The sequence below is a fragment of the Vombatus ursinus genome, unplaced genomic scaffold (assembly GCF_900497805.2).
Source record: "Vombatus ursinus unplaced genomic scaffold, bare-nosed wombat genome assembly UNPS02014832.1, whole genome shotgun sequence".
Lineage (NCBI taxonomy): Eukaryota > Metazoa > Chordata > Mammalia > Diprotodontia > Vombatidae > Vombatus > Vombatus ursinus.
Genome location: NW_020954610.1, coordinates 49,791,939 through 49,804,170, shown reverse-complemented (window position 1 = coordinate 49,804,170; position 12,232 = coordinate 49,791,939). Strand labels below are relative to the sequence as shown.

The window sequence follows — 12,232 nt, the reverse complement described above, 5'->3', positions numbered from 1 at the left end:
CTGAGTGAAGATAAATACTTACCATCCCCTTGGTAATTCCTGCTGTTCCTCTTCCTGTAGTGTTTTTGAACTTCCTGGACACCAAGACTGCCTTGGAAGGAGAGGTGCTTTTACTCTCTCACGTCTGAGAAAGATGAACGTTTTTGGACACTGGTGTGGGTTGGGAGAGAAGCAGAAACATGCAGGAGGGTAGTAATTAAGCAGTGCCCATCTGCCAGTAGATCTTGTATTCCTTTTTTCTCATGGTTTTATAGCCCCCATAATGTCCTGTCCAACAGAGACTACATGGAAGAAGAAGTGGCAGCATAGTATCTGGCTTATGTTTTGGGGTTGAAACAGGCACAATGTCAAGATAAGGAAGCCAGAACATAACTATAGCCCTTTAAGTCCAGGTGCTGATAGGTTGGAGTGGCGGGAGGTAGGGATGAGAACTAACAGCCTTGAAGAACGAAGACAGAAATGTATGGTAAGAAAGGGAGGATATAGCTGATTATTATAAATCTTCAATTTACCAAGTCCAAGATAATTGGGTTTTATTGTATTTGATCTGGGGAAGGGAGATGGGAAACAAGCATTTATTAAGGGCCTGCCATGTGCCAGGCATTGTGCTGAGTCCTTTGAAAATATGATCTCATTTGATCCTCACAACAACTTTGAGAGGTAGAAGCTATTATTATCCCCATTTTATAGTTGGGGAAACTGAGGCAGACAAATTAAAGTGACTTGTTCAGGGTCAAGCAGCCAGGCAACATCTGAAGCCAGATTTGAGCCTAGGTCTTCCTGGTTCCAAGACTTGCATTCTCTCTTCTGTGCCACCTAGCAGAGGCTATGTTAGCTTTTACTACTGAGGTTGTATACTTTTCAAACTAATAACATTTTCTATTTTTTATGTATATTTGAAGAAATGAAAGAGATAATGTTTCTGAAATAAATTAAACAATTTTTGTGTAAAGAAACTTTTTTTTTTGTAGCCGTCAATACCAGCAAGTATGCAGAAAGTTATCGAATCCAGACTTATGCTGAGTATGTTGAAAAAAAACATATGGATAAACAGAACAAGAGAAAATGGACAGAAAATAGTTGGAAGGAAGTTGAAAGAAAGCGGTTAAAAACTCAGTGCACATCGTATATCCCACAGAGTCGATATTACTGTGTTAACAGGTAAGAAATGTTTGGTAGTAAATTCTTAGTAAATGTTGATATAAATTGAATTTATTAAATTGGTATTGGATGGAAGAGGTAAAATGACCTTTGTACCGATTTTTCTCCTTGTTCCTCATAGCATTCTAGGTGGAGGCACTGACTTTTAAGGAAGAATTTGTTTTCCCACTCTGCTAGAATGTGTAATCGGTACTCTCAGCCTTCCAATCTTTAGCATAGTTCTAAAACTATTTGTGAGTGAATGATACTACCCCTACCTAATGAGTATTTGAAGCATTCATATTATAGACTGTTCTAGTGAAATCCCAAGCTATTTTTACAGTTCTCACCAGCCATATAGATAAATTGTGTACACTTCAGTGTGCACATCCAATTCTTTTTTACTGTGTTCTGAGCATGTAGAACAATAAAGGACTAAAATAATCTATAAGCTCATCAGAACCTTCTACCCCACTTGTTGCCATACAGCTATGCCTAACAGGACAGTGTAGGGCTGTCCTGAAGGCAGAAATAGTTGTTCACCTGTGGTTTAGAAGGTAGGGACTTGAATTTGGCATATGATACTGTTTTGCATCTCCTTCTCCTTTCTATATCCTAAATTGCTTCTTAGAGTTAGAAACAAGATGATTGATTGGGGATTTTCTTCCACAGCTTTGGTAGGAACTATATCAATCTGAATTTGTTCCCAGACTCCTCATACTAGATATAGCAAAGGTGTCTACAATTAGACGTGAATTAATCATAAAAGAGCATAGTCGACCTCTCACAGTCAAGAGACTTTTTTTGTGTTCTCTGCACACTTTGTATTTATTTGTTAACCACTTTCTTTGAGTTTAATAAAAAAAAAAAGATCATATACTGAAGTACATTAATGTGAGATTATATTACTGCAGTATGAATAGATGTTATATTAACTATGAATGGAGGAGTGGAGAAAAAACTTAAAAATTTAAGCAGTTGTGATTTAGAAAATCACTCAGTTTTCCATGGGCTGTGTGATTGGCAAGCTGATAGCTACAGATGTGACTCACTTTAAATTACCTTTAGAGAATTGGCTTTGAGATCTTGCTGGAGCAGCTCACATCATCTTAGCCTTTGCTGTTGGCACCTAGTGTTGCTAATGCAGATAGATTTTCATCTTTTCTCTTGTTTGCATCTGTATTGTTGGTGGCTTGTATCTTCTTTCAGTAATAGAATCAGTGTCCAAAGTTATGCAGAGATTTGTACTTGACAACTGGAAAAATATAAGGCTTATATTTTAGGGAAACTGACTGGAAGTGAAATTTGTCTAGAAAGGAAAAACATGAGATTTGGTCCAGATGTGCCCTGAAATCCAAACACAGATAAATAAGGTATATAGAAAATATTTTCCATAGATTTGGATGTGGGTAAAGTAATGAAATTAAGTACGTTTTATAATTAGAGGAAATAATTTTCCAAAGTCACTTTGACACTTATAAAAATTCAGCTTATTCAAAACTATGGATTATTAGGCATCTGATCTAGTTTGGGTACCCATAAACAATTCCCTTGTTTCTAGCCTTTCTTGTCTTCCTTCTTGTAAGCCTGAAGTTATAAAACTTCCTAGAAAATTCAAAAAATCATGAGGCATTTACTAAATCATATATCAAAGTTATTTGCCTTGGATTAGTGATTTTCTAAAGTAACTGTGATTTGCAGTTGGATATGGGTAAAGTCCAGTTACAAATTTCTGCAAAACAAAGTTATTTCTAAGCCTCATAGAAAAAAAAAACAATGCTTTATTGAACTGGTTACAGTAAATAGCCCTATGAAATATGTGCTTTCATTGATCCCCATATATTTAAAGTCACTGTTTACAAAAAAAAAAAAATCTTTTTATTTGCTGTTTGCATGTTTGTTCAATCTCCAGGCCTCAGTTTTGTCAACTATAAGATAAATGGGTTGAACTAAGGTACTTTGTAACTCTAAAGCTATGAATCAAATTGAAATCATTCTTCAACTCTTTTCAGCATTTGTCATCTTAGTATTCCAGTCATTAAAAAAAAAAAAGCTCACCTGAACTTCCAAACCACTGAGAAAAACAGTATAAATCAGGACTCCAGGAAGTAGATATAGACAGACAGACAGAAAGACACACCCCCACACACCCACCTTCTCTTTGTTTTGCCTACAGATTTGAAACAAGTCCTACACTTGTTAGTTTGCTGTGGAGACAGTATAGTGTGGTAGAAAGAGCGCTGAGTTGAACCTTGGTTTTACATCATGTGATCCTAGACCATTTACTTCACTTCAGAGCTTCAGTTTTTTCTTTTCTAAATTAGGATAAAGATACTTGTATTATTTCTCTCCATTGGATTTTTGTGAGAACGCAGTCTGGGAGTTGATGTTTAACACATTCTATTCACTTTTATCAAATTCGTTTAAAATACATGTCCCATGGAAGTTTATAAAAGAACTTAACATATAAGTGGGGGGGGGGGGGTTGTGCATGCACACACGTGGAACAAATCCATATACCGGCCAATGTGAAATTTCCCAATGAGAAGGCTCGGCAGTTGTATCAGAATATATTTGGTGAAGCTGCCTTTTAAAATTGGAATTGGATTATACACACACACACACATGCATGCACATGCATAACGCACACATACACACATAAATCTAATTGAGAATGTGATATATTCAAGTTTGGTTAAAATCTTAAATTTATTGATGACATTCTTTCTGTTTAGTGATTAATATACTTACCGAGAAACATCTGTGGTGCTTTTTAATTTGGTATCCTTCCTATTCTTACCAGTTTTCTTTCTGATTACAAATTCCTCCTATCCAAGTAAGCATGATCTGGGGCAGCTAGGTGGTGCAGTGGATAGAGCACTGGCCCTAGAGTCAGGTGGACCTGAGTTCAAAGCCAGTCCCAGACCAGCACTTGACATTTACTAGCTGTGTGACCCTAGGCAAGTCACTTAACCCCAATTACCTAGAAACAAAACAAAAACAAATTAGCATGGTCTCTGATATCTTTTGATAAACACAGCTTTTATAAGCTACTTGCCTTCAGTTTTCCCTGTACTATACTTAATAATTCATTTTATTTTCCTTGAGACTGGGAGTGATTTTGTCTTGTATGTCATGGGATGTAACTCTACTTGTTTGAAATCCTTTAACATAATAATTTCATTTAATGTGGTCTATAGAGATAAGCAACTATTCTTTTTTTTTATGTTTATGTGCTTAGCAACATTTATCATGTAGTTTTTTTTTTCTCTCCCTCTTCTAAATATTGGAGGGAAGAAATCTTTACTCTCTCTTTCCTTTGCTATGCATCTTCCCTCCTCATTTCTACCGCCTAGCTTTCCTGGCATCCTTTAGGTCTCAGCTAAAGTTTTCTTTTCTTTTCTCTTCTTTTTTTTAAGGACAAAATTCTTTTTTTTTTTCTAAGATTTTAATTTTTTTAAATTTATTTTTCGTTTTCAACATTCAGTTCCATAAGCTTCTGAGTTTTTAATTTTTTCCTCCCCCCTCCCCTTCTCCCTTTCCGAGACGGCATGCAATCTGATATAAGCTCTGCATGTATATTCCTATTAAACATTTTCACATTAGTCATGTTGTAAGGAAGAATTAGAACCAACAGAAGGAACTATAAGAAAGAAGAAACAGAAGGAAAAAAAACAGCAAATAGTATACTTTGATTTGCATTCAGACTCCATAGTTCTTTCTCTGGATGTGGACAGCATTTTCCATCATGAGATTTTTGGAGATGTTTTAGATCCTTGTGTTTCTGAGAAGAGCTAAGTCTATCACAGTTAGTCATCACACAACATGGCTGTTACTGTGTACAACGTTCTCCTGGTGCTGCTCACTTCACACAGCATCAGTTCACATAAATCTCTCCAGCTTTTTCTGACGTCTGCCTGCTCATCATTTCTTATAGCACAATAGTATTCCATTACATTCATATACCACAGCTTGTTCAGCCATTCCCCAATTGATAGGCCTCCCTTCAATTTCCAATTCTTTGCCACTACAGAAAGAGCTGCTATAAATATTTTTGTACATGTGGGTCCTTTTCCTATTTCTGTGATCTCTTTGGGATACAGACCTAGAAGTGATATTGTTGAGTCAAATGGTATGCACATTTTTATAGCCCTTTGGGTGTAATCCTACCTTCTTTTCTTGATTCGCCTTAGTACTTTTCCTCTGTTGATTATCTCCAGATTGTCCTGGATATATCTTGTTTGTACATAATTGTTTGCATGTTGTCTCCCCTATTAGACTTTAAGCTCCTTGAGAGCAGGGACTGTCTTTTGCCTTTTGTTGTATCCCCATTGCTTAGAACAGTGTCTGGCACATAGTAGGAGCTTAGAAAAGCACATGCAGGTGTGTGCATCTCCACCCACTACCACCTTCCAGCACCCCTTAGGAACATCTTGGAAGTGGCCGTAGTGAGAATCAGTGAATTGAATACTTAAATGAACACACGTTTGCCCCAAAGAGGGATTGATATGTGCTGATCTTGCTCTTGTATGCTTCTTTTTTAGCTGTCTTAGATATTTACAAAATGGGAAGTTGAGAAAGTGAATCAGGAGATCTGGTTTGTTTTAAGCTTATCTATTCATTCTTTCAACAAGCATTTATTAAACACTTATTTTCTGCAGTTGCTTTGGTAGTTGCTTGGGATACAAAGACAAAAATTAAAATAGATGCTTCTCTTAAGAAACTTACATTCTGGGGGCAGCTAGGTGGCGCAGTGGATAGAGCTCTGGCCTTGGAGTCAGGAGGACCTGAGTTCAAATCTGACCTCAGACACATAACACTTACTAGCTGAGTGACCCTGGGCAAGTCACTTAGCCCCCATTGCCTAGCCAAAAAAAGAAAGAAAGAGAAACAAAAGAAACTTACATTCTGTTGGGAGAAGCAGTATATATGCATGTTAAGTAGATGTATAAGACATAAGATATATAATACATAGAAAATAAATCCAAAGTAATTTCAGGGGTACGCAGCTGGGGAGTCAGGAAACCCCTTATGCAGGAGTTGGCACTAGAACTTCACTTCGAAGAATACTAGGGATTCTGAGAGGTGCAGGTGAGGACGGAGGACATTCCAAGCATGAGAACAGGCATTTGCAAACATGTGGATTGCTAAAATCTAGGAATATAAAGAAAGGCAAAAATAACCTTTATTCTAAAGGAGCTTAGATTCTCACAGGGATGAAATGTATAAATAAGTACACATAGGAAGACCAATTAAGAGACTTTCACAATAGTCCAAATAAGAAGAAATGAAGCCCCAAAGTCGTGTGGTGTTTCTATGAGTGGAAAGAAGGAGGCAGATATGAAAGATGTGAAAGAATCAATGATGTCTTATTTCCAGGCAGCCAGTCCTAATTCCTTCATGTGTAATGGTTTCAAGATTCTTCAGCATCCTGTTTGCTGAATTGGAGCTAGTGAATGAAGAGTTCAAGGCAAGAAATTTAGATTTGGGAATCATAGCAGAAATTGTAATTTTGATCAAGGGAAAAAGTATAGTAGTTGGGTTAAAGGCTACCTGTGATCTTGGTAAGTCATTTAACCTCTCCAAAATTTCCAAGGTCCTTCCCATCCCTAAAATTCTAAGTCACACATTAATTCTCTTTCTGCCTCTTTTTCTCCCACCTTGAACAGCTCCTCCGATCCTTTAAACCTTTCCTAGGTTACCTAATATGAGCTTCCATTCTGACTTTTGGTTTAACAAACCAATTTATCATTCTGTCAACCACATCTATCAGTCAATCAACATTAAGTGCCTTCTATGTGCCAGGCACTGTGCTTAGTCCTCAGGATACAAAAAGAGGCAGAAGACAGTCCATGCCCTCAAAGAGCTCACAATCTAATGGGGGAGACAACATGCAATCAAATATATATAAAGAAAGCTACATAATAGGGTAAATAGGAGATAACAAAGAGAAGACACTGGGGAAAAGCTTCCTGTAAAAGATGAGATTTTAGTTGGTACTTAAAGGAAGCTAAGGAGGTCAGTAGTTGGAGTGGAGGATAGAGAGCATTTCAGGCATGGGAGACAGCTAGACAAATTCCCAGAGCCAGAGATGGAGTGTGGTGTTGGCAGAAAAGCCCAGAGGCTAGTGCCACTGGTTCAGAGAGTACATGGTGGGGGGAGTAAGGAATAAGACTGGAAGGAGGAAGCTAGGTTAGAAAAGGCTTTGGATGCCAAACAGAACATTTTTGTATTTGATCCTCGAGCCTATAGGGAGCCACTGGAGTTTTATTGAGGAGGGGGAGAGAGTGACATGATCAGATCTGTGCTTTAGAAAAATCACTTTAGTGGCTGAATGGAGGATGGATTGGAGTGCAGAGACACTTGAGGCAGCAGACCCTTCAGCAGGCTTTCATAGTAGTTTAGGTGTGAGGTGATAAGGGCCAGCATGAGAGTGGTGGCAGTGTCAGAAGAGAAAAGAGGACATATTAAGAGATTTAACCTCCCTGAAGATAATATTCTGGAGGGAACCACCAGAATTTATTTGGGGGGAAGGAATGTCATGATTAGAAAATCACTCTAGAAGCTGAGTGGAAAATGAATTGGAGTGGGGAGAAACTTCAGGCAGAGAATCCAACCAGCAGGCTATTCCAGTATTCTAGGCATGAAGTGATGAGGGTCTGCACCAGGGTGGCAGCTGTAAGTGGAGAGAAAGGGACATAGACAAGAGATGTTGTGAAGGTAGAAATGACAATACTTAGCAACAAATTGGATATGTAGAGTGAATATGTGAGGGTAATCAAGAGTGACACCAAGATTGTGAGCCTAGATGACTGAGAGAATGCTGAAACCCTTGACCTTATTAGGGAGGTTGGGAAGAAAGAAACCTTCAGACCTTTGAAAGAAAAAAAAAATTTTTTTGGCAAAAGCTGGTAATCATTCAATCATGAAGCATTTATGAAGGGTCTCTTATATGACAGTCACTATGTTAAGAAGTGGAGGATACATGAAACAGACAAGATTTTTTTCAGTGAATTATAAGGTGAGGCCCTAAACTTAAGAGAATGGGGGGGAGGGATAACCAGGGAGGCTTTAGGAGGAATGAAAATTACGCTGATGGGGTGAAGCAATATGTCACATGTAAGTACCTACAAAATACATACAAAGTTATTTTGGGGGGAGGGCTTGACAGTAAGAATAGCCAGTTTTGTGAGGGACTAATGTAGATACAGAGAACAAAACAGTGCGGAAGGATTGCCTTTCTGCAGTGGCCAAGCTCAGCTGAGACTATGAAAGATAAATTTGTATGGATCCAGTCAGTGGGGTTCCAGTCAACCATAGATAGTGGGAGTACTCCAAGGTTGGGGTTTGACACGATATGTTCAAGGGGCCAAAGGACTCATGTGAAGAGGGTAGTGTCGAGCTGAACTTACTCAGCAAAGGGTTAAGAGAGATAGGGGAGAGAGGAGAGTGTAGCCAATGTAGTGATGATTGCCTTGGAAAGAACTGAGGAGTGGAGTGATTGAGGTCAGAGGGAGGATGAAGAACAGGGTTTAGGGGTCATAAGGCAGAGAAAAAGAAAGAATGATAAAAGATTATGGTCAGTAAAGATTAGTTGTGACTACTCAGAGCCTAACTAAGGATTTAACTGTAGCCACTTTTTAGATGATGGCAGCTCAGGTGTTTGTCCTTATACTCAATATTATTTTGCTTCAATTAATTTGTACAACTAATCCACTGAGCAAGCACCTTTTATCCTTATGCTGTTGTGCAAAAGGAAAAATATGTGCAGTTATTGAAAAAGACAATTCATATGATCTTTCTGAATATCTGATCCAATATTTAGAACCTCAGTTCTTTCCCTAAAAAGAAAGTGACAAAAGGAGATAAGAATTAATTTTTTAAAAAATCATATATATTCAGATAAAGATTTGATGCTATTTCAGTGAAAATCTGCCACATCTGCCTGATGTGGCAGAACACATTTATCCTAAGCAGAGAAATGCTGAAAATAAACAGATTCCATTTGTGTATCTGTCATCTTGAATGTAGACATCGTGGATGCTAATAAAAGATAAGCGTGTATGTGTTTTTAATTAAAAATTGGTGTAGTAAGAATCATGGAGGATGATAGATGTTCCTATAGACCTTTCGGATACTCCAGGTTCTACTGAAACATTAAAAGTAGAGGCAAGGGGCAGCTAGGTGGCACAGTGGATAGAGCACTGGCCCTGGAGTCAGGAGGACCTGAGTTCAAATCTGGCCTCAGATACATAATATTCACTAGCTGTGTGACTCTGGGCAAGTCACTTAACCCTAATCGCCTCACCAAAAAAAAAAAAAATAATAATAATAATAATTAATTTTAAAAAAGAGGCATAAGGTCCATTCAGATTTCTGTGAATGTTTAAATATGACCTTTAAGTTGTTGGTCACCATCTTAATAAAATGTTCCTGAATTGATAAGCTAGAATATTTAAATTCTGTCTCAGAAGACCAGCCTGATGTTTAAAATCTCATGAATTCTAGTAGAAACCAGGTGTTCTGCAACTACCACAAATTAGTTCATATTTAACATCCCAAAATCCTAAATATATTTTAAAGCTTTTGGTAGTTTAAAACTGCACCAAAGATTGAAGTATACTTTTTTCCACTTTATTGTTTTTTTGGGGGGAGGGAATATGGTTAATATGGAAATAATGTTTTGCATAACTTCACATGGATAATGGGTATCGTATTGCTTTCTCAGTGGGTAGGGGAAGGGCTCTAGGGAGGAAGAGAATTGGACCTCAAAAATTGGAACTCAGAATGTACATGATAATTTTGAAGTTTAGAGCCCCTGTTAAGTTGTATGGATACATACATATTTATTTTCATACACATATGTGAATATGATACTTATATAAACACAATACATTTACATATATCTGTATATGCAGTGTCAAACAGTGGATAGAAGCCTGACCTTAGATTCAATTTAAGTCTCACTTCTGAAATATAGTGACTCTTGACAAGCCACTTAAACCTCAGTGTCCTACGCAACACTTTAAGATTATAAATTACACAAGAGTTATCAGTCTGTATTGGTAGAGGGAGTTTCCTTACTGGGAGCTCCTTCCATGAAAAAAATCACAGATCTGGAGTAAAAATATGTCTGCCTCAAGTATATTATCTTATTGTAATAAATGGTGATGTGAAGGAAATGTGTTAAAGTAGCCATGCGTCTACTGCATCAGGGTCTTTGCCTTACCACTTGACAGAGGGAAAACTTTAGATTCCCAGGGACCAACATGTTGATTATGAATCAGAAGGCATAGTAGCTGTTAATTAAAAAACAAATGTGATACTGGTAGATATTAGTAAGAGTTTGACATATAAAACCTAGAAAGTAATCTTTCTGCTCTTAATAGTGTGCAGTACTTATACCTACATTTTAAAATGAATGTGGAGAAACTGGAATAGATCCAAAGAAAACCAACTTGATTAAAAGGGAAATAGATCCTGTGAGAAAAGGATTTGGTCTGTTTAGCTTATAGCAAAACAGACAAGGGGAAGAGGCAAGAAAGGGACTTAATCGCCTTCAAGTGTTCTGAGCAGTGCCTTCCATCTTCAATAGAAGACTGGGCAAGAGGAAACAGGTTTCAAATGCATAAACATAGTTTTTACTTAGACATAAGGAAGGAGTTTTAAAAAAACTATTAAGGGTGATCAAACACTGGAACCAGGTTATTTTAAGAGCTTATTGAGTCTCCATCCCTGGCCTTAAAGAGAGGAAATATATCCATCTATCTTTCATTGTTCAAGCAATCAACTGGAGGCCCAAGACTGAAATAAATAACCTCTTAAGAGCCATGTGTTTTAATGAACTTCCAAAAGGGTACCCAAAGATTTTTAAAAGTCTTTAAAGCCTTGTAAAAACTTACTAAGCTGTACAATTTCACAAATCCCTCCCACTGTTTCTGGAGATGTAAATGCATATGGGGAGCGTGAATAAATGCAGAGCTGGTGTGTAGCCTGTGCTTTCAGTTTTTATGATTAATTTTGCTTCCCTATAGCCTGATTTCTTTTAGATCCAATCTAATTATTTTAAGGCTTTGGTGTCTTGAGCCTTGCTAATTTGTGTGGCTCTATTAGCTAATACCTTAGGGTTCCTGTTTTCTAGAAAATATAAACCCCGTTGACAAATTGGTTTCTCTACTATTACTTATGTAATTTTTAAGATGTCTCTATCTATAAAGTAATTTGCATCATAATTCATTTTTTCTAAGAATTTTACTAATCTTTCATCTTTCCAGAAATACAATATTTGCATCAGATATGCCTGTTTTGACCAGTGCATAGTTTTTGTAAATGTTCACAGGTACAGTGGTCTTACTTTACAGTGGTAAAGATTTTTATACTGAAGAAAAAGGAGTAATGGTTCCCCTCTGGATTTAGGTATTCCCTAAGAATCTGTAGGATTTTGAAACTGAAAGATATTAATTTTTATGTACCTTATATTTATATAATTTTTTTATTTATATAGTACTTTCATATTCATTATTGTTTCTTGTTCCTTACAACAATGATTTATGATAGGTGGGATAAGTGCTTTCTTTTATCCCAAACAGAGGCAAGAGCTAAAACTCGGAGACATTGTGAGCTTCCCAAAGTCACAATTATTAGCAAAGTTATAGAACTCATTACCTTTCCCATCCAAACTCCCCCCTCTTCCAGACTTTCCTATTTCTGCCAAAGGTGTTGCCATCTTTCATCCTCCCAAGTTTATAACCTTGACCATTATCTTTTACTCCTCCGTCTCCTTCATTCCTCATGTCCAGGCAGTTGCCAGATCTTGCCATTTTTACTTCCACAGCCTCCCTTCTCTACTCACACAGCTACTACCTTAGTTCAAATACTCATTAGCTCTCACCTACATTATTGTAACACCCTCCTAATTGGTCTCCCTACCTCAGGTCCCTCATCACTCTAGTCTACCCTCCACATTTCTATAAGTGCAGAGTTTACTGTGGGACTCCCTTACTCAATTAACTCCAGTGATTCACTGTTGCCCCTAGAATCAAATATAAACTAGTTTTCAAAGCCTTTCATAGCCTGGTCCAAACCTGTCTTT

The 12,232-nt window shown here is 37.4% G+C and overlaps 1 protein-coding gene across 1 annotated transcript in view; it reads left to right on the top strand.

Annotated features, from left to right (window-relative positions):
• Positions 1–12,232, top strand: part of PARN (poly(A)-specific ribonuclease) — a 182,551-nt gene that overhangs the window by 131,370 nt on the left and 38,949 nt on the right. The window contains exon 22 of the mRNA XM_027839597.1: positions 972–1,161. Within this exon, the coding sequence (XP_027695398.1) occupies positions 972–1,161 (190 nt within the window). The remainder of the gene's footprint in view (positions 1–971; positions 1,162–12,232) is intronic.